The sequence below is a fragment of the Sorex fumeus genome, unplaced genomic scaffold (assembly GCF_029834395.1).
Source record: "Sorex fumeus unplaced genomic scaffold, SorFum_2.1 ptg000054l, whole genome shotgun sequence".
Classification (NCBI taxonomy): domain Eukaryota; kingdom Metazoa; phylum Chordata; class Mammalia; order Eulipotyphla; family Soricidae; genus Sorex; species Sorex fumeus.
The window spans coordinates 26,075,989-26,099,865 of NW_026606111.1; the positions used below are offsets into that span (position 1 = coordinate 26,075,989).

Sequence of the window (23,877 nt, forward strand, 5' to 3'; positions counted from 1 at the left end):
AAAAAAAATCCAGGAGCCAAGAGAGCTCAAAGGGCCAAGCACGTAATTTGCATGCAGGAGGCCTAGGTTCAATCTCTGACCTCTGGCATGTCGTGGTCCCCTGAGCAGCATGGGAACAACCCCCCAAGCACTGAGCAGGGAATAGCCTAAAACAGGACACCACAATAAATACATAAACAAACAAATCAAGCAAGCAAGCTAGGGGCTTTATTTATAAATAGAGCTAGGGGCTCTATTTATAAAGCTGGGCACTGTCGAGACAGCATGAAGGAACCGGCAGAAAAACCCAGGTGTGCAGGACCCAGGGCTGAGATCTCCAAGCCCACTTGGATCGAGACTGGGCCTCCTCCACCCAGATCTCCCAACTTCCAGTAGCTAGGCATTATACCCACCAACTGCCCCAGCGCTGTGTTATCCCATCAATGGCCAAGACCCAGGGACTATAAAACCCAACTCCTGGAAGCATGTGGCCGCAAATATGGCCGCACGACCTTTTATTGTCTAGTTCTCACTCTTGGGGGAACCCGACAGGCTACCGGGTATATCCTTCCCGCACAGCAGAGTCTGGCAAGCTCCCCATGACGTATTCGATATGCCAAAACCCAGTAACAATGATGGGTCTCATTCCCCTGGTCCAGAAGGAGCTCTACTGTGGCACTTGCTAAAATCTCAGGGATAGGACAAATGGAGACGTTACTGGTGCCTGCTCAAGGAAATCGATGAACAGGATGACAGTGATACAGTGATACTGTCATGACACCACATAGATATTAATTAATTATAAATAAATAAATAGCTAGGGGCTAGAGAGAGAATATACAGGTTTGCTTGAGCGGGCCCAGTAACGTCTCCATTGGAGACTTTGTTGTTACTGTGTTTGGCGTATCTAATACGTCACAGGGAGCTTGCCAGGCTTTGCCGTGCGGGCGAGATACTCTCGGTAGCTTGCCGGGCTGTCCGAGAGGGGCGGAGGAATCGAACTCGGGTCAGCCATGTTGGCTGCGTGCAAGGCAAACGCCCTACCGCTGTGCTATCGCTCCAAGGCACTTTATTCTGCATGTGCCCAAACCCAATCTGTTCCTGACAGGTGGTCCCTGAAAAATCGCCAGAAGCAGGCAAAGGCTCCCAAGCATCGCCAAGGTGGCCTGGGTAGTCCCCAGCATCACGAGCTCAAGAAGCAGCACACTCTAGAGCCCTCACACTGAACCGCTAGTCCGGTTGCCAAAACTTGCAAGGAGACCTAAAAACAGAGGAAAAGAAGAGAAAGGGGGAAATAAACAGCAAGGAAAAGGAAAAGAAAATTATGTACATTCCAGGATCAGTGGTAAATCGCCTACGTTGCCGGCATGAGGCCAAACCCCAGCACCTCTCCAAACCGCCAAGTGTGACCCTGCTGGCACTGTCCTCAGGATCTTCAGTACCACTGGTGTGCACCCTCTAATGTGAGATAGACAACAAAGGGTGGTGCAACCCACCAAACATCACCACAATGACTATGAACACAAGGGAAGGAGATATGGGGGAATGGACTCAAACACAGGAAGGAGGTAGGGCGGAATGTACTCAAACACGATTGAGACAACTGATTCTAATTGAAATCATGCAGCTAGACCCTTAGACAAAATCAACATACCGGGGTTGGAGAGATAGTACAGCTGGTAATGTGCCTGTCATATACAAGGCTGTTCTAGGTCCGATCCCCAGCACGGCATATGGTCCCCCTCAGTCCTGCCAAGAGTGGCCCCTGAGCATAGGACCAGGAGTAAGCCCTAAGCACCACTTGTATGACCACCCCCCTAAAAAAAAAAAAAAAGGACACTGCTATATTTAGTTTATTTACAGTATTTGGGGAAGGGAAACCCTACCATGCATGGCCCCAAAAACAAAAATGGGGGGGGGGGAGGAATCAGCCGATAATCTTTTCATTTTCTTCTTTAGTTTTTTGAGGCCACACCCAAAAAACAACGCTCAGGGATTACTACTGGCTCTACATTCAGAAATCACTGCTGGCAGTACTCAGGGGACCATATGGGATTAGAACTGGGGCGGTCATATGCAAGACAAACACCCAACACACTATTCAATCACTCCAGCCTCCGCTAAGAATCTTAAGGAGGTTCTTCATATGACTCTGCTTCGCTTATGCTATTTGTAGGTTTATCTTTGACTTTTGTCATTCTAATTATAACATGTCTTAGTATCGCTTGGAACTCAGTTTCCTGCAATTTGGGTGTCTAACACCTTCAGCAATTTAGGAGAAATTTTCAGCTATTAATTTTTCAAATAAAAGTTCCTTGGCCAGAAAGACAGCTCAATGGGCTGAAGAACATGTAGTGCACTCTGGAAGCCTGGGTCCCACCATGGCACTGCCTAATGGAACAAGCTCTGCCAAAAAAACAACTGAACACAGAGCCAGGAATAGCCTGAGAACTACTGGGTGAGGTCCAAACACCAATACTATATGTGTGTGTGTGTGTGTGTGTGTGTGTGTGTGAGAGAGAGAGAGAGAGAGAGAGAGAGAGAGAGAGAGAGAGAGAGAGAATTGGGATCTTATGCCATGTGAAACAGTTGTCAAAAACTTCCATAGTGCACTAGACAAATCTAAAGATAACATGCTGCAGCAGACAGTGAAGGAAACACGTCTTATAAGAATAGTAATGAGGCAGCGTGTCAAATAACAAAACCAATGATAGTGGTGCAGAACCTCTGGACACAGATTAGATAAGTAAGTTCATACTTCACAAATCTGCAGCAAATTTTGTCAAATGTAGCATTTCCACTATATAATGCACAAATCAGTAATAACTGTTAACTTTTTATATCCTTTTTTTTCTTTTTGGGTCACACTCAGCAATGCTCAGGGGTTACTCCTGGCTCTGCACTCAGGAATTACTCCTGGTGCTTGGGGAACCATATGGGATGCTGGAGATCGAACCCAGGTCAGCCGCATGCGAGGCAAACGCCCTACCCTCTGTACTATAGCTCCAGCCCCAACTGTTAACTTTTTTTTTCCAGACCAAAAAATAGCTGTCAGGAAGAAATCATGTGCATCAATGTGGTCTATTCAATTTTAAAATATATTCACGATATTTGTGCTTCCTAATCTTACGCCAAAGAGTTTACCAACACAATTTTAAAAAGGAGAAAAAATTTTTAAGCCTGGCATAATGATCATACTCCACTTACCTGGGGTAAAAAAATTACTGGCATGAAGGCTTGGGTCGGGCACTTGCCTTGCATGCTGCCAACCCAGGTTCAATCCCAGCATCTCATACTGTCCCATTTCATACGAGCCCAAAAGTGATCACTGAGCACAGAGCCAGGAGTCAGCCCTGAGCACCATAGGCATTGACCAAACACCAAAAAAATTTTTTAAGTTTTTTAAAAAGGCATAAATCCTGTGCCAATTATGTGGTAAAGTGTGGCACAGTCCCAAACTGGGAAATTGAACTTGGGTCTTTGTATCCCTGCCCCCAGGCTATTTTCCCTGGTCTTTCCACTTCTCTTTTTAGCTCTGTGATTTCTATTTGAATTTTCCTCAGCTTTCCTCAGACTTTATCATTTCTATGATCATCATTAAGGCTATTGCTAAGGCTAAGTCTTCCATAGACAGCTCTGTTGTCTGAGTTCTTTGCACACTGCCCTCTTGATCCATTGGGGCAGATGCCTTCTCTCCCCATTGTGCTGGGCATTCAATAAGGGATACAGGCACCTGTCCCACTGTGGCACAGGGTTCAAGCTGGTCTTGGCAATAAAGTAGAGTTCAACTAGCAATCTGCGGTCAATTGAGTACCAAATCTGAGCAGGCCTACACCTCTCTGTGCTAAGGTGGGTTTAAAAGAATACTGGAACCTCAGACCTCAGACCCTAGAGCATGCACTACATCACTAGAATCCATGCTCTAGGGCTGGCAAGAAGCAGAGTCAAAGGCCATGAGGCAGGGGGCAGTCACTGCTAAATGGCTAAGCAGTAGAAGACTGGCCGCCTGATATCTGTGTAGAGGAGTATCAGATGTGAACTGGCTGGCCAGGTCTGCTCATCTCTTAGACACAAACAATGCTGACAAGTGTCTCTTTGCCAGCGTGGTGATTTGCACAGGATGTGTAGCGTTCTCCCCAAAGATTTGCTCTCAGGGTTTGTTTCTACAGAGATGCATTGTGGTATCCATCAACAAGGTTGAATATGGTCATTTAGATGGCTTCTACCAGTAACTCCAAGCCCGGTTTATACCTTATAGTTTGCTGCTTCCTGCTCCAGTATTTTAAGGACTACAGGACAGGGGTACAGAGTAATTGGTGCAAACTTTTCACACCCTGATTCCCACGATAAAATTCCAGACTTCAGAAATCTCTGCCAAGGGGCTTGAGAGATAAGAACTGTTAAGTAGGGTACTTTTCTTTTGTTTGGCTGACCTGGGTTCCATCCTAGGTATCCTATGTGGTCCCCAAGCATCGCCAGGAGCAATTTCTGAGTGCAGAGCCAGGAGTAACCTGAGCACCGCTGGCTGGGGCCCAAAATAAGAGGGAAAGAAAAGGAAGGAGGGAAGGATGGAGGGAAGCAGGGAGGGAAAGAAGGAATCCCTACCCACTTACAGCTTGTTGTGGGGTTTCCTGAAGTGGGGTTTCCTTCCTGACAAGAGCAGTTCCTAGGTCCAGTTATTGGGTACTATGCTTCTGCCACTTGCCGAGGAAGGTTTGTTGGTCAGGATTTCAGGTCAGTTTTTTACAAATTAATTCAAAAGCTGGTATGGATTTGTTGCTATTCCGAGAAAGGTAAACCCAAGTACCCACTACCAACTTGACTTGTCCCTTCAATATTCCATTTTAAATTTAAAAAAAAAATGTTCATCTTATCACTTTCCCTGTACTAGTCCCAAAACTAATAAAGGTTAACAGTTTATTAGTGGACCAGTCACCAAATAGCATTTTTACTTTTTTTCCTCCGCAGTACCAGGGCCTCATATCTGCAAGTCAAGTGTTCTGCTGCTGAACTACGTTCCCGATTCTCTAAACAGCTTTTAAGAGGGTGAAAAATAAAGGCAGCAGCGAGTGAAAATTCAAAAATCTGTACTTTTACTCTTTTTTACTTCTGGGACTTAAGAGTTCATTAATAACCTAAGCTATCCTAGAGTTCTGTCCAATTTGCCATTCCCCTAGACCCCAATGATTAAGTGAGTCTATAAAAATGGTCTCAACCATATAATTTTTCAAAACCCAGTCACCATCTCCCACCCCACCTAGAGCCAAACAATTCTCCACATAATGCTGCACAAAAAGAAAGATGTCATATTCCACTTGAAAACTTCAATATTTACCTAATAACTCAGAGAATAAAAAGACTTCCTAAAATGGCTGCCTTGCTCTTAAGCACCAAATTACATTCAAATCTTTACCATACACTAAACAGCTCTGTTCTCCTGCATATGCTTTCATCAACATTCGGAAAGCCCTTCTCCCACTTACCTTTTAAGGCATATCTCAAATCATCTTGTATGCATGAAACACTGCCCCAAATCCCAAAACAGAACTATTCATTCCTACTTCTGTGCTCTACAATTGTCATTTTAATATTTTATGCTATTAATATTACAGAAGGCATTATAGAGTTAGCAGGAGCCTTAGCATAAGAAAGCTTCAACAGCACTATATATATGGATTTAGGTAAGTTAATGGTTTCCTCCAGGGCTGGTTTTTTTTTTTTAATTAATAAAATTGGGATAAAATAAGAGTCTACCTCAAGCTGCTGACTGACTACTTTGAACACTGCCCAACTTGATGCTAATAAATACATAAGCAGCACAAAACATAGCTGAGCATGAGTCCTTTCATCTGTTCCAGACTGGAGAGGGAAGTTGGGTCTAGTGGCCCCAAAAGGAAAGATGAGGTGGTATCTAGAGTTAAGAGGAAGGGACACACACCAAAATGATGATAACCTTTTGGGTAATTTGGGTGATGAGTTAAAAGCAGTTCTCATTCTGTTCTTTTGTGCTCTTCTGCACTTCGTTAGTATATGCAACTCAATAAGAAAAAAATTATACATACACACTTTTTTAAAAACTGATCCATAAAGCACAAACTCAATGTCCTATTAATATGTGCTAAATGAAGTCATTTCTATAGTTTGCTAAGTTTTGCAAGTATAAATATTTATTTCTTCTCACAAATAATACTTAGGTCTGTAGGTAGAACAGCTTATTATTACCCCTAGGAAAATGAGGCTGAGAGTTTGAAATAATAATAGAGAATAGGCTAGAACTTAACAACAAAACTACTGACATTCAAACTGAAAATTTTAATATTCTATTAAGCAGTGTAAGTGACTTTACACTCCAAATTAGTGCACTTGTACAATGTTCAAAAGAAAGCAAAGAATAATGAATGTAACTTTGCTTTAATTTCATTAAAATTTTCAAATAACAGACAAAAATTAGGATTACATAAATACCAAATCCAGGGGCCAAAGTGAAAATACAATGAATAGCACCTTGCAGGCAACCAACCCAGACTGGATCCCCAGCATCCCATATGGTCCCCTGAGCACCACCAGAAGTAATTTCTGAGTGCAGAGTCAGGAATAATCGCTGAGCGTCACTAGGTGTGGCACATCCAAAAATAAGTAAACAAAATGATACCAGTAACAATGTATACCAATATCATAAAAGTTAACATTATTGTAACAAAGATTTAAAACAAAAGATTCAAATGGCCCAGAAAGATCATACAACTAACACAAACAGTAGAAATTTAGCCTCCAAGTATGGCTCAGACATTCTTCTAAACACTTTACATGTTATCTATTAACTCCTTACTTTAATTCTACTACCCCTATTTAGAGAGAGGTAAATTAAATAGGGATGAGGAGTTAAAGCACTTTCCTTAAATGCTGCCAGGTATGGTCCAACCCCACCTCCTTCCAAATCAAAGATATATAATCTTCAACTATGAGGGGGAGAAAAACTTTATCTTATCAAATTAATGAGAACCTAGCAATAAACATCAAAAACACTACATGTATTGTACCTTAAAGGAGCACACTTTGGAATAAAGGTCAGATTGAAATTTCACATAAAATAAAGAACATGGAAAGAATCAGTCAGAAGTGACCTGAGGACAGTGGGGCAGGGCAGGATCTTGGGCACTTTGATGATGGGGAGGGACAGTAACTGTACATCAATACCATAAATGTTAACGTTACTGTAGCCATGTTATCTCAACTATAACAAAGATTTAAATACCAAGAATATTTGTCATTTTAAAATCACCAGGCAAAACAAACACACACTGTCCTCAAGAAAGAACAAACAGGGCAATATACCGTGTTCTACAATAAGTTCTAGAGTTAAGTTGTAAAACAAAAATGCTGAGACATTAGAAATTTGTTTTAGTTAAGTGCACATACACCACCCCCATGAGGACTACTCCAGCAAAAGACCACTACTAAGAAAGTTCTCTAGGAGCTTCTCAAACCTAACTGCAATTTACAATAAAACAAGGACCCTTAAGGCTCTCCGCCCTCGGAGAAGCTGCATTCTCTCTTGAAAGGGTTACTTCCTCCCCCCCACCACCACCTCCCCATACTCACTTCCCCTCCACACTTTCAAAAACCTTCCAAATAAAATCTGTTTTACTTCACAAACACACACACACACACACACACACACACACACACATACACACGGACCCCTGAGAAAAAACAATATGTAACACCCACTCCAGAATAATTAAATCTGGGAATGAGTGTGTTTTCAAAAGTTCCCCCAAGTGATTCTAATGGATAGCCAAGGAAATCTATAGTCTCCATATTATCAATTCACACAAAGCTTTTATCCCTAGTAGTAAAGAAGTATTTGATAATCTCAGCCAATTTACAAAGAAAATAGAAAAAAGAACCCATTACCTATCAAAAGAGATACTAACTGCATGCGCACTTTGCTCACAAATAAGGGGAAAATCCAGCAAAAGAACCCTACTGATAATGTTTTGGATAACCTAGTGGTTTCAATTAACACATGCCAATTAATATAAGCCCTCGACCAAGCTATTTCTGTTTTACATAACCGTGATTTTTAAAATCTGCAAAAAGGTACCATACTTCCATAAGAAATGTCCAAAACTCAGTTGAAATTACCAAAACAGATTTATTAAAACAATCATCAACCTTGACACAAAGCCCCTAATGTACTCTTTTTTTAAAAAAAAATCTAAGTTATTACTCCTGAAACCAAAGTTGGAAACATGATTACTGATAAAAAGAAATCTCCCACTTTTATGCAAAGGGTATTGGTGAAACTCAAGACTGCCTCAGAATTCTTGAAATTTAGGTGTCAGAGCTATAGAAGAGCAGGTAGGGTGTTTGTCTTGAATGTGGTCAACCTATATGGTCACTTGAGCACGACCAGAAGTAATCCCTGAGCAGAGAGCCAGGAGTAAGCCCAAAACCCTGAGCGAGCAGGTGTAATGCCAAAACCAAAAAAATTAAAATTCCTGAAATTCAGGGGCCAGTGAAATAGTATGTGTCCAGCCGGAGACCAAATCTGGTTTGCTCCCCAGCACCACACGCTCCCCCAAAAAACCACTGACTAGGCCCCCTGAGCTCCTCTTGGAGCCCCACAACCCGGCTCCAAAAAAAGAGAATTCTTGAAATTCAAACTGAAATAAATGTCTATATTTTTGTATTTTTGTACCAGGTAGTCTGATTTACCAAAAGAAAACTAAAGAAATTTCAAAATCAAATACCTAAGCATTCCGTTTTGAGGATTATGGAGAGAGCTTAATGGATAAGAATGCATGCCTGGCATGCAAAGGGCCCTAGGTTCTCCTCAGCACCAAATGATTTCCTAAGTATTACTGCACATAGCCCTGATGATGCTCCCCCAGCACTACTGACGAGGACCGCCCCCCACCCAAAAAAGGTACAAAACAAAATCCTGATGCATTATTAAAAACTACTGTAATATAGGTCTATATCCTTTATTTAAACCCCTTGAGACAGAAGGGCTTCAGAATGTTTCAGAACTTAAAATACAGTATTAACTTACATCCTTGAGGATCTAAAATAGCATCAATAATCAATCAATATTCCAATAGCTAAATATGAGAAACGAAAACAAACAGACTCTTGTTAGTAACAAGTCAGCAAACTGTCTTTTTCAGAGCTTTGAATAGAACCCATAGTTCAACATTTCTCTGTAAATGCCAGAAACTGCAAGTAACTTCAGAAGAAAAATAAAGCAACTATGAAGAAAACATTTAACGACATGGTATTTCTAAAGAAATAAAGTTATATATGAGAACCACAAAAAACTACCCAAGTGTTGTTCACCTTTCATTTCCTTAACAAAAATTTCAGGAAGACCAAACAAATACATCACACACACATTTACTGTTCCAGACAAGCGGAAAGCAGAGCACCAGATGCAAGGAGCAACCAAATACCTTTCTCATTAACAATACAGAAACAGGAGGGCTTAGCGGTTGTTGCGGAGTGATGTCCTAATTCAAGCTCACCATGCATAAACATTCTAAACTCCAATTTCCTCCTCTAAGATGGTGAGGTTAGGACCTGAGAGATAATACAAAGGGTAGGGCACTTGCCTTACACGCAGCCAACCCAGTTCGATCCTGGGCATCCCACATGGCCCCCAGAGCCCACCAGCAGTGATTCCTGAGTGCAGAGCCAGGAATAGTCCCTAAGAACTGCCAGATGTGATCCCGCCCCCCCCCCCCAAAAAAAAAGAAAAAGAAAAAATATGGAGTAGTTAGTATCTATCTCATTGAACATTTAAGAATATTCACTGAATTAATAGATGAAGTCCATGAGCTAAAAATGGTTAATGTTAATTTCTGACTATTGTTTCAAGACCAATTGCATGCTGTAGGGACTCAAATATATGTTATCAGGCAAGTTTTATAATACCAAGAAAATATGACTCTCCCATTAAAAAAAAAAACTAGTGTACATTAAAATGACTAATAACAAAATTAGGGCTCTTCTCAAAATAAAATCTAAACCAATCTACGTACTTTCCCAAAACCCTTTTGCCTTCCAACAACCAAACGCACATACAACAGAAGCACAAACAAACTAAACTGAAAAGTGTGCTCTTCTACACAATCACCAGAGGAGTAACTCTGGTTTGACAGACAAGGGAAACCATTATGGTAATAAAAGTTCATCACAGAATGGGGAGATAGCAGAAAGGGGTGAAACAGACATGTTTTGCATTCCTAGGCTAGTTCAATACCCATCACCATATGCTTCCCCTATCACCAAGAGGTATGACCCTGGTGACCCTCATGGCACTGCGAGGTCTGAATACTGAACTGTCAAGTTAAATCATGGGACAGAATATTGCCAGAAAACAAGCACCTCTGGGGAACTCAAGCCCATATTAAAGAAATACTTTGTCATATATGTCCACAACCACTGTACAAAGCAGCCATATAATTTATATACACTCAGGAAAAGAAGGCACAATGAGGCACCAGGAATGTGGCTCAGTGGGAGAATGCTTGCCTGGCACATGTGAGACTGAGTTTTAAGCCCAGCATTAAAACCGCTTTTTAAAAGAATGCATAAGATCCCCAAATCCAGTTTTCATAAACAATCCACTGAAGGAAGAAACAATTGTTTGCCAGTTTTGTTTTGTTTAGGGCAGTTTTATTTGTTTGCAGGGATCAAGAGCAGGTCCTCCACAAGCAAGGCAGGTACTCTACTGCTGAGCTATTCCTATCAAGATCAGTAAAGCTGGGTGGTCTTTGGCTCAGTACCCAGCATTTAAAGTTAGTGTCAACAGTGGAATACTATGCAGCTGTTAGAAAAGATGAAACCATACAATTTGCATATAAATGGATCAACCTGCAAAGTATTGTATTAAGTGAAATGAGTCAGAAGGAGCAGGACAGACACAGAATGACTGTACCCATTTGTGGAATATAAAGTAACATAATAGGAGAATAACACCTAAGGATAGTAGAGATAAGGGCCAGGAGGATGGCCCCATGGCTTGGAAGCCGATCTCATGTGCTGGGGGAAAAGGCACATGGGATAGAGAAGAGAGCAGTAAGTAAATGATGGTTGGAAGGATCACTCGGTAAGGTAGACTAAGTAGACTATGGATCAAACATGATGGCAAATTAGCACCTATATTGTAAACCTTAACACCCAAAAGGGCGGGGGGGGGGGGGGGAAGAGAGAGAGAGAGAGAGACAGAGAGAGACAGAGAGAGAAAGGGACTGAGGGACTGTGTCTGCCACAGAGGCAGGGGGTGGGAAGGGGTGGGGTTGGCGGAAGCCACACTGGGAACATTGGTGGTAGTGAATGGGCACTGGTGGAGGGATGGGTACTTGAGCATTGTTTGATTCAAACATAACCAGGAAAATTTGTAAATCTGTAACTGCATCTCACAGTAATTCATTAAAATTTAAAAAAAATTAGTGTCAAACACACAAAGAGATAAAATCTTTTGTTGTTATTTATCCTATATGCAGTTTAATTTAGTACCATTACATAACAAGAATGGGAGAGGGTGTGCCGGTAGCAAGGTAGCTCAGCAGTGGCTAAAGAACTTAGTCCTGATTATTTAGTTGCCCTGTGCCACTTGTATATAACAAACATGAGCCTCGCAATTTTCAGCCTCATGTTATCAGATGTGTACTGTCACTGCACTGAAAGGGTGCAGCCCTCAGCAAGCACAAAGCTGTGCAAGTTCTGTGGCCTGGAATGCACCCACCAGAGAGCAAACAAGGGAGCACCACAGTGACATCTGGTGTGCACCACAAATCGAACCTGCTTAGACACCAAAGTGGAAAGAGTGTGACCCCAGGTGAACACATGTGCAAGAACTGCAACTGCAAAGAAGTGGGACACCCCCACTCAAAGAAGTGAGCACTGTTATGAACATCCCAAATCTGCTGTGTGAACCCCAAACAGGACCTTGCACATTAGTACGAGCTAGTGTGCAAGGATCACAATCAAGTGTATTGATTGTGATTTACCACTGCAAGAGGGAAGGGAAGAGAGGGAAAAAAAATTAGAACTAGTGGAGGTAAAGGGGAAAAAATATTTCTTACAAACCATAAAAAGTGTTAAAAAGCGTAACAAGTTTCTAAGCTACAGAACTGTTAACGATTTCCCCAAAGTATAGACCCTGGTAGATCTTCACACCCAACTAGAGATGGTATTTCACAGCAAGTTAGCATAGCTCTTGGGAAACAAAAAGCTTTCTCTAAATGCTGTTGCTCTAAACCTACTCATTACTTACTGGCAACACTATCGGCTATGACCTCTTAGGCGCCTTGCAGCTCCACCAACACTAAGAATGTCACCTGCCATATGTCCTTAGCCCAGTGCAATACGTATCAACCAACGACGACCCACAACGTAAGAGGCCTGCCAAAGCAGACGATCCCTGCGTTCTAACCCCGTGGCGCTTACTGTGAAAAGAAAAAAAAAATCAGAAGGAATAGCAGGGCTAACTCAACAACTCAACAACTGCCGACAAAGACGAACTAACCTACAAAGATTTCATCCTTCAGACTTGCACTTTTTCCGTCATAAACAGGAAACTCCAAGGAAAAGGAAACAGCCAACAGCCCTTTTATTTTTTAAATCGGGGGGGGGGGGGGGGGGGGGGGGACGGGAGTTATCAGCATTGCTCCAAGCCCCACCGTGTGAACGAACAAATGAAAAAGCAACTGGAGTGGGGGGCGTCCGGTGATCTCCCCCCACCAAACATGCCACCCCGATCAGATCGGGAGGAAGGAGGGGGTCAAACATCTGTAACAACAGCTGCAACAGGGCCACGGGAGGGGTGTGCGGGGGGGTGCGAGTGGGGGAGCGCCGTGGTTTGGGAGGGGGCTTAAGCGTGGTGCCTGCTCGCGGGGCTTCCTCCTCTGCCAACTCTTCCCTCGCCTCCCGACCCGCAATCCTCCCCATCCCGCCCCGCTCCCTCGCAGCAAGGAAAATACCCCATAAAACCGGAGGCAAGAGAAGACAAAGAGGCGGCAGGAGGCTGCGAGGAGCGTCCCGAACAATGGGCGAGAGGGGGGTGTGAAGCCTCAACTCCCGAGGAGGACGACCAAGAGGGGTGCGAGGGGTCCCCCGCCCCCCCCGGGAAGCGCCGAGCGACACACCGCCCCGCACGCGCCCCCGGCGGCCGAGCCCCCGCGCGCCGCGCCAGGCCCGGCCCCACGGCGGACCGTGTCCCCCCCCCCCGCCCGCCCCGCGACGCGGCGGCCACGGCTGGGCCCCGGCAAGGGGGCACGGCCCGCAGGCGGCCGGCCGGGCCTGGCGCGAGTCCTCGAGCCCCAGCTGCCCGCGGGACTCACCGGCGTTCTGGTCTCGGGGCCAGAGGTAGTAAGTGGCCGGGATCACGATGAGCGCCACGAAGGAGGTGAGGAAGTAGAAGAAGGTGTTCCCGCTGTCATCGTACTGGAACTGCTGCCCCGCCATGGCACTCCCCCCCGCCGCCTCCCGCGCCTCACCACCGCCGCCACGACCCCACTCCGCGCTCGCCTTCCCAGCGCCCCGGCCCTGTGTGGCGTAGCTCCGACGCCGCCGCCGCCGCCGCCGCTGCCGCCGCCGCCGCCACCACCGCCACCGCCGCCGCCGCCGCCGCCTCTCCTCCCCGCCCCCACGTTACTCTCTCCGACACGCCGCCGCCACCGCGCTGCCGTCGCCAGCTCTCGCGAGAAGAGAGCCCGCCCCGCTTAGGGTTCTCCTCCGGCCGCTAAGGCCCCCACATGTTCATTAAGGGAGACGTGGCGTGCGCAGCCGTGAAATCCCGCGACGCCCCGCCCTCTGCTCCACCCCCTACGCCACAACCCCGCCCCCGAACGCCTCTAGCCCGCCGGGACATCCTCCGAGGCCCCGCCCCCTACTCCACCTACTACGCCACAGCCCCGCCCCCGAGCTTCTCTAGACCGCCGTGAACTCCTGAGAAGTTCCACCCTCTGCTCCACCCACTACGCCACAACCCCGCCCCCCGAGCGCCTCTAGGCCGCCATGAAATCCTGAGAAGCCCCGCCCTCTGCTCCACCCTCTACGCCACAGCCCCGTTCCCCGAATGCTTCTAGGCAGCCGTGCCATCCACCGAGACCCCGCCCTCTGCTCCACCCCTTAAGCCATAGCCCCGCCCCCCGAGGGCCTCTAGGTCGCCTGCCGTCCGCCGAGGCCCCGCCCTCTGCTCCACCCCCTACGCCACTGCCCCGCCCCTGAGTTTCTCTAGGTCTTCCTCTAGGACCCCGCCCCTCACCTGAGGATCCTCGTCCCAGACTCCTCGTCCTTGGCTTCTTTTCCCTGGAGTGTCCCACTCTAGCCTGGTGTAGGGGCAGTTGAATTTCCCGCAGAATAGGGAACGCAGCGCCAAACTTCTCGGCTGACTGCAGCTGGGCTCAAAGTCCCTCGGAGCAGGGCTGAGGCGTCCTTGCCTCCGCATCTCTCCATCTACTCCCTCACACGTTGTGCTGGCCTCCCGCTTTTCAAATTGTTCTGTTGGATAGTATTGTTTCCTTTCGGAAACATTTTAGAGACAAGGGTGTATTCAGGATACAAAAGGACTAAAAGGCAGGATGGTAGGAGCCAGGGATTGTTGTTTCCTTTGCTTATTAAAACCCAGCTGTCAACATTGCGGGTTGTTTTTTGTTTTTTGGTTGTTTTTTTTTTTTGTAGACCGATATTGTCCAAATCAGTATATATAATAGAAGGCGACCCGAGCTAATATTTATATCCACAAGGCATCCAGCATTTGCTGCCGCCAATGCAGAATGCTGAGACCTTTATGGCACTGAGTCATTTAGTAATCAGTAAATTCCACGGAATAGACCAATAGACATCCTAGATGAGGAAACTGAGGCCCGGAGAAATTGCCTAGCGTTGTGCACAGCAAGAAAATCAGATGGTTTGGGGCAATGACAGGTAGCAGGTGGGAGGTAATCCTGAGACAATGGTGGAGGGAAGCCGACACTGGTGGAGGGTGTAGTATTGAAACCTTATAAGCATGAAACCCTGCCATCAGTCACAATGCTTCAAATAAAAAAAAATTAAAAATAGACTTCAGCAACAATCTCGTGTGAAATGTGTTATTGCATTACTAAGAATAACTTCCAAGCAGTGGACGTTATAAAAAGTTTATTTTTTAAATCTGAAGAAAAAAGAAAAGAGTTTGATTTCGATCCAGATCACTGACTCCAACAAAGCTAGTCCACCTGGTCCCAGACTTTACATCTTCCTAAGAGAGACTGGCACTCTCAAGGGTGGGTGGGGGGTCAGGGGAGATCTCAGCTGGGAGAGGGTTGTGCTCAGGAGTCTGTCTCTTGACTCTTTGGGAGATGCCAGCAGGGATAGAAGCAGAGAGAGCTGGGTGTCCTGGTCTGTGGCTCACCTCTCCCAGCAGCATGGTTAACCTCTGTTTCAATGTCTCCATCGCCCCTCTGTGGATCAAAAAGGAAGATACATATGACCCACCCCTCACACGGTGATTGTGAAGGTTCAAGGGAATCCATCCAAAAAAAGCATTGCATGATGTTAGGAATGAGCACTCTGGATAAGAAATGAGTGCTGAAAGTAGGTAAAGGGATATACAAGATAACCTATCAGAACCTGTGTGTATTGCAAATCATGTCGAAAAGGAGAGAGACAGAGACAGAGACAGAGAGAAGAAAAGTGATTCCCACAGAGAGAGGCTGGGGAGGAGGGTGGGAAATTGGAGACATTGGTGTGAAGTGCACACTAATGAAGGGATGGATGTAGGAACATTGTAGGATTGAAACCCAATCATGAACAACTTTGTAACTATATCTCACAGTGATTCAATGTTTTTTTAAAAAAAAAACATTTCAAAGGAAAAGCTGTCACTGTCTGTCTGTCTTTCCTTTATTCATGGATTTTCTCAAGCAGGCTCAGTAACATCTCCATTGTGAGACTTGTTACTGTGTTTGGCATATTGAATACTTCACAGGGAGCTTGTCAGGCTTTGCCTTGTGGGTGAGATACTCTCGGTAGCTTGCCAGGCTCTCCGAGAGGGGCGGAAAAATCGAACTCGGGTTGGCCATGTTGGCTGCGTGCAAGGCAAACGCTCTACCCGCTGTGCTATCGCTCCAGCTATGTATGGAAATATCACATGTTACACTATATATTTTTTTAAATCCTTCTAAGTATTCATTCCACTTTGGAATCCCCCTTGTACCTTCTTGGGATGTGCAATTTCTTTCCCTCACTTTATGGGGTTCCTTTATCTATTATTTTTTTTCATTATCTTTTTTCCAGTACCCTTTCTTTTTCTCCTCTCTCTCAAACTTAAATAAAACTATTTTGCTTTTTTTTTAATCATAAGATTATCATGGGGTCAGGAAGTTAGCTTGACAGGGAGTGAGTGAATGTTTGCATGCTTGGCTCTCCCTGATGTTGAATCTAGCACTGCCTGATTCCTGCCCGTCCCCCTCCACCAGTACCTGAGTGTCCCCTGAGCCCTGAGCTAGGAGAAACCCCTAAGCACCAAGGGAATTGCCCCCCCATACAACATTCAAATATATTGTATGAACGGGTCTTATCTTTTCACTAAGCTCCTTTCATACAATACACTTCACACGTTGGGAGAGAAAGCTGGTGGCAGGTCTTCTTTTACTTCCTGTCCTTGGATCTAGCATTTCTCCTAATTATTGACACCTTTCTTGACAACAGATTATGTTCAAACTGATTCTTTCAAAAGTCTTCCTACACATTTTGAAAGGAAATATCTGAAAACCATCCTCTCTACTTTTCCCATTTTCTCTGGGCTGTGCTTTTGAATACTAGATTATAACGGAAACACTAAAATAGGGAAGTGCAGAAAGAAGTTTGTGCTCTTGACCTTGGGACTACTCAACAATCTGCCTTCTTCAACAAATTGCCAGTTAGGGGGGACTCATCTGAGGTGGGTAAGATCCTGTTGTTCCTTTTGTCATGTTGACATTTTAGCTGTCTTAGCAGGTTTTAAAAGTGCTTATATGCTTTTAATTATTGATTAAATTGTATTACTCTGATTATAAGTTTTACTTAGCATTTCATAATATATCAGTTTTACAAACTTGTGGCAATATGTATTAAAAATAAATATTCCCCTTCCTACTTTTTATCAGCAGGAACAATCTTCATGGAACCATGAAGAAATATTTTGAACAAATCATACTTACTTATTAAACCTGAGACCAGAACTGGAGAGACATAGGGCATAGGGTAAAGCTCTTGCTTGGCATGTGGCCACGTAGTGAAACAAGGTTCAATTCCAACACCACATATAGTCCCTGGAGCACTGCCAGGGGTCACTCACGAACACAATGCAAGGAGTAGCTCCTGAACACTGCCAGGTGTAGCTCCCAAACCAAAAATAAATAAAGGACCCATTCAGGTTGAAAGATGCATGATGAAAGTAGACTATAGACCGAACACCATGACCACTCAATACCTATATTGCAAACCACAACATCCAAAAAGAGAGAGAACAAAAAGAAATGCCCTGCCACAGAGGCAGGGTGGGGTGGTGGGGAATGGGGTGGGGGTGGTGGGAGAGATACTGGGAACATTGGTGGAGAAGAATGGGCACTGGTGGAGGGATGAATAAACCATGATTGTATGACTGAAATGCAAACACGAAAGTTCACAAGTTAGTAAGTGTACCTCACAGTGATTCATTAATAATAAATAAATAAATACTATCACTGTCCTCCCATTGTTTATCGATTTGTTCAAGTGGGCCCAGTAACATTGTGAGACTTGTTGTGAGACTTTTGTTCTCTCTCTCCTTTTGGGTGCTGTGGTTTGAAAAAGAGGTATTGACTGCATTCATGTTCAATCTATAGTCTACTTTCAGAATGCATTTCTTATCCTGGGAGGATCCTCCCTGCTTCCTTTGTTTAATGCTCCCTTCTCTATCTGAGCTGCCTTTTCCCCTAGGATGTGCAGCTGGCCTTCAAGCCATGGAGTGAACCACTTGGTATTTATCTCAGCTCTTGTTGGATGTTAGTCTCCTATTTTGTTACTTTATATTCTTCAGATGAATGCAATCTTTCTATGTCTGCCCCTCTCTTTCTGACTCATTTCGCTTAGCATGATACTTTCCATGTAGTACCACTTGTATGTAAATTTCATGACTTGATCTTTTCTAACAGCTGCATAGTACTCCATTGTGTAGACGTACCAAAGTTTTTTTAGCCAGTAGTCTGTTCTCGGGCACTCGGGTTTTTTCCAGATATTGTCTATTGTGAATAGTGCAGCAATGAACATAGTAGTGAAAATGTCATTTCGACTGTACTTTTTTGCCTCTCCAAGATATATTCCCAGGAGTGGTATTGCTGGGTCAAATGGGAGCTCAATTTCTAATTTTTTGAGAATCGGCTAATACTGTTTTCCAAAAGGGCTGAACCAGTCGGCATTCCCACCAGCAGTGAAGGGGAGTCCCTTTCTGGCCACATCCACGCCAACACAGGTTGCTTTTGTTCTTTTGGATGTGGGTCAGTCTCTGTGATGTGAGATGATATCTCATTGTTGTTTTGATCTGCATCTCCCTGATGATTAGTAATGTAGAGCATTTTCTCAGGTGTCTTTTAGCCATTTGGATTTCTTCTTTGGAAAAATTTCTGTTCATCTCATTGCCCCATTTTTTGATGGGGTTAGATGTTTTCTTCTTGTAGAGTTCAATCAGTGCTTTGTATATCCTTGATATCAACCCCTTATCAGATGGGTATTGGGTAAATATCCTTTCCCGTTCTAAAGATTGTATTTGTATTCCTGAAATTCATATGGAACAAGAAATGCCCACTAATTGCTAAAGCAACTCTTGGGAAAAAGACATGAAGAGGCATCACGATCCCCAACCTCAAACTCTACTACAAAGCGGTAATAATTAAAACAGTATGGTACTGGAACAAAGGCAGGGCCACAGACCAATGGAACAGGGTGGAATATTCGTACACACAACCTCAAACATATGAACATCTAATCTTTGATAAGAGAGCAAGAAATGTGAAGTGGAGCAAGGAATGCCTCTTTAACAAATGTTACTGGCATAACTGGACAACCACATGCAAAAAAAAATGGGCTTAGACCTCCACTTAACACCATGCACAAAAGTCAGATCAAAATGAATTAAAGACCTCAACATCAGGCCAAAATCCTTAAGGTACATTGAAGACAAGGTCGGCAAAACCCTTGGCAATATTGAGGCTAATGGTATCTTCAAAGATGACGCTTCACTGACCAACCAAGTGGAAACAGAGATAAACAAATGGGACTATCTTAAATTAAGAAGCTTATGCACTTCAAAATAAACCATGAATATATATTTTAAATGGATCAAGGGTCAGAGGGTTTGTGCATAGATTAAAGAATTTGCCTGATCCCAGTCAGGACTCCAGCACCACCAATAGTGATCCCTGAGCACAGCTGGGTAGGCCCCCCCATCCCCTGCATCAATCACAAAGATTTTAGTTGTTGTTTGTTTGGTTTTTTGTTGTTTTAGGACCACACCCACCAGAGCTCAGGCTTTCCTGGCTCTACACTCAGAGAACATTGCTGGTGGTGTTCTGAAGACCATATTTGGTGCCAGGAATCAAACTTGGGTTGGCCACATATAAGACAAGCTCTCTACCAACTGTACTATCTCTACAGGTCCCAAAATACAAAACTTTTTTATTTTATTTATTTATTTATTCATTTATTTTATTTATTGAATCGCTGTGGGAAAAGTTACAAAGCTTTCAGGTTTAAGTCTCGATCATGCAATTATCAAACACATTTCCCTTCACCAATACTTATTTTTCACCACCAAGAACCCCAATAAATCCCCCTCCCAACCCTCCCAATGCCAGTGAGGCAGATGAATTCTAGTTAACACTCTAACTACTTTGATTAGATTCATTGTTTCGACAAAAGATGCACCATTATTATTTAGAGTTTACACCCCCAAATCAGACATGCTGAAAAGGCATTGTGAAATAATTTGTTTTCTACAGCTGGTTACAAGAATCAAATTTTGGATTTCTGGTATTTTACTTATTAAGCCTGGAAGTACTTCTGCTGAGAGTCAGATAATTATAAGATTGGTTTCTGTGGATCTGGAGCCATGGCCGTGCTGGAGAGCCGCTCGTGGGGGGCAACTCATGACCTCGGTAGGGCATGAAGGACAAGCTGGGAACGCCCCCCCTTCCCATAAGGTTTCAGTCACCCCATCACAACCGGCTCATACCTGGCTTTCCATAATGCTCTGAAGAGGCTGCCATCTTTCTTTTCAGAAGGAAAAAGGCAGAAGGGAGCAACACCCTTTCCCCTCCGGGCAGGCATGGTGGTGTGGATTAACGCATAGTCCATTCACTTTTCTGCCGCAAGCTGCCGGGCTCTGCCTTAAGTCCTTGTGCTTCTGGAGCCATGGCCGTGCCAGAGAGCTGCTCGTGGGGGGCAACTCGTGACCTCAGTATGGCATGAAGGACAAGCCAGGAACACCCTCCTTCCCATGAGGTTTCAGTTGCTCTGTCACGACTGGCTCATACCTGGCTTTCCATAAAGCTCCGAAGCGGGTGCCATCTTTCTTTCCAGAGGGAAAACCCCAAAATACAAAACTTTTTAAAAAATAAATAAAAACAATCAAAGATTTTAAAACACATCCTCTATTTTCATTTACACATTTTATCTCAGAACATTACTGACCACTGATAAAGCGATTATCTAAATTTCCCACCAAAGCAAATCCAAATCATATATTAAATTGATTTCAATATAATTTCTGATTCACTATTTTGTTTGGGATGTTTTGGGGTATGTTTTTCTTTCCAGTTTTGTGGTCAGACCCAGTGGTACTCTTTGCTCCTGGTGGTACTCTGGAGACCATGCGGGTTTGTGATCTGTGATCAAACCAGGGGCTCCTAAATGCAAGCATGTCCTCTAGTCCTTTGGGTCATCTTGCCAGCCTCATAGTACACAAAGTTTTATCCTCCAAAAATATTTTTAGGCACTGTTATTTTCAATACTGAAACTAGCAATAGTTTCAGGCATACAATGCTCCAACTCCACACCCACCATCACTGTCCCTCCACCAGTATCTTAACACCCCACCCCATTGGCAAACTAATTTTTAAAATTAATTGTTATAGTTTGGGTCATATATTATCTAGTGTCAAGTCTTTATGATTATCATGTACATGCCTTACCTCACCACCATCAAAGACCTAAAACCAATGTCCTTATAACCTCTAGTTACTCCTCAACAAACTTCTATCCCACATACCTTACTTGGTGGCATTCTCAGTGTTGTGATTCAGGGCAAAGGGATTTCCGTCATTTAATAATTCCATTCTCTAGTCTTGTTTATTATTAGGGAAGTGCAAATTAAACTAACAATCAGATATCATCTCATACCAGTGAAAACAGCAGACATTCAAGATGGGAAATAAAGTTGGAAAGTCTGTAGTGAAAAAAAAAGCCCTTATTCATTGTTGAGGAAATTTATCCAATTCAAGCTGCATGAAAATCAGTATGAAGGTTACTCAAGAAAATAAGACTAGAGCTTCTATATGGTCCACTGATTCCTTTCTTACCCCCAATACAAAAATGTTCATTTGAAAAAATATATATAGGCACCTATATTAATTACAGCATTTATTACAATGATCAAACTATAGAAGCAATCCAAATGTTCCACAACAGCTGAATGAAGAAGTTGTGATATATAAACATGGTGTAATATTTTGTGGCCATGAAAAAAATAATGAAATCATTCAATTCACTGAAACTTGGATAGAACTTGAGGGTATCATGTAACGCAAAGTAAGTAAGAGGAAAGATGACAAATACTGGATAATGAATCAAAATTTTTTCAAACAATTTTGTTACTTACAACAACAAATAATTTTAATATTTAGTAAACTAAATATAGTAAAACCAGAGCTATAAATACATTTATTCTTTGTATAATAGCACATAAAAGGCATATTTTAGTATTGCCTCTCTATGTTTGCTAATAAATATCTTAATCAATTAGCACAGCGGGTAGGGCATTTGCCTTGCACACCGCTAACTTGGGTTTGAATCCTCTGCCCTTCTCGGAGAGCCTGGCATACTACCAAGAGTATCTTGCCCGCATGGCAAAGTCTGGAAAGCTACCCGTGATGTATTCGATATGCCAAAAACAGTAACAAGTCTCACAATTTGTTGTGAGACGTTACTGGTGCCCGCTCGCGCAAATCAATGAACAACAGGAGGACAGTGCTACAGAGATACAGTGCTAGTATAACAGACCTATGTTTAGCTTAATGATCTGCTTTTCCTTGGAGTGAATTTTTCCTTCATTGCAAGTCATCTTTGTACTACTGGTATTGACTTACATTTATACCTATCAAAATACATACATGTAGCCATAACCAAAATTATTTTCTGCTCAATGGAATTCTCTTCAAAGAGACTGGGAGGAACCAAAATTTTCAGTGGGTAGATGTAATTATTTCTTTTTGGGGAGAAGGAAAGAGGCACAGTTAAGACCCCAACAGCAGTGCTCAGGGCTTACTCTTAGCTGTGTTTTGGTTGTATTGTATGCACTAGAGATTGATCCTGGATCAGCCACATGCAAGGCAAGTGTTTTACCTCCCATTCTATCTGTCTGGCCATGCACTTATTCCTAGTATTTACCCTGTTCTTCCATTCTATAAAAACTTTCTCAGCCAAAGTCTACCAAATTTTCTTTATTCTCAAGTACTTATTTGTTCCAGAATTTCTTCATTTAGAGCTAAATATCCTCCAATAAGACTTAACCAAATTTTATGCTCTACTCAAACCCAACATCTTCCAGCACAGAAACAATCCAGCTCCACAACTGAACCTCAAGCTGCCAACCCACCAAATCATTCAGCTCCCCAGCTCCTGGAGCACATGACTGCATATGTAGCCATGCAACACCTACAAATTTCATAGTACTGATAGTCCAGTAGGAGGATAGCAAATTTGATGGAAAGGTTGCATAGAAGCCCACCAAGCACAATGAGCAAAAACCACAACACAGAAGACTCAACCGGCACCAACCAGTTTAGTTAATCCTTAGGGAATTAATTTGATATAGATGTGGCTCACTGCCTGCAGTTTCTATCTTCGTTGTCTACGCACCAACATCTCATTATGATGAAAGAGAAAACGAGAAGTTCTACATGGAGCTAGAGAAGTTCTATAAAGAAGACCACACCTTCTACAAGATCATTGTGGGTGATTTTAATGCCAAGATAGGACCGAGAAGATCAGCTGAAGAACTTCACATTGGGACCCATGGCCTGGAATGGAGCGAACAGGGTGAGAGACTGTCTGAGTTCATCATGTTGACCAAGACCATTCATGGTAACTCACAGTTCCAGAAGGCAGAATCTAAACGATGGACATGGGAGTCTCCCGGTGGACGATTCCACAACGAAATAGACCACATCATATTCAATCGACGGTTTTGCCTGACTGATGTCGCTGTTGTCCCAAAATTTCGAACGGGATCGGACCACCGTCTTCTTTATGCAAAATTCTACTTCACAGAGCGGGGAGAAAGGGCTGCAAAGTTCAAAAAGGGAACTCCCAGAATGACCACCAACTGGGAACTCTTTGGTACTATTGCGGCAACCTGGGAAGATGCCATTGTTGACAACATTGACGAGGAATACGATCGACTGGTTCAGCACCTCCATGAATGTGCGAGGAACGCCGAGAGAGATAGCCACAAAAAATCGCCTATCTTCGAAAACTCTTGAGCTAATTCGCCAGCGTGGTTTGGCACATGCTTCAGGCAACCGCAAGCTAACGTCTGAGTTTGCAAAACAGTGCAGAGATGCGATCAAGGAAGACCTCAAAGAGAGAAGAGCAGAAGTACTGGTAGATGCG

The 23,877-nt window shown here is 43.7% G+C and overlaps 1 protein-coding gene across 2 annotated transcripts in view; it reads right to left on the bottom strand.

Annotated features, from left to right (window-relative positions):
• SEC63 (SEC63 homolog, protein translocation regulator) overlaps positions 1-13,642 on the bottom strand; it is a 68,292-nt gene extending 54,650 nt beyond the window's left edge. The window contains exon 1 of one of the 2 annotated variants that reach the window (XM_056125113.1): positions 13,329-13,642. In XM_056125113.1, the coding sequence (XP_055981088.1) occupies positions 13,329-13,452 (124 nt within the window). In that variant the 5' untranslated portion in view covers positions 13,453-13,642. The remainder of the gene's footprint in view (positions 1-13,328) is intronic. The other variant, XM_056125112.1, reaches the window with a different exon arrangement.
• Positions 13,643-23,877: the final 10,235 nt, after the last annotated feature.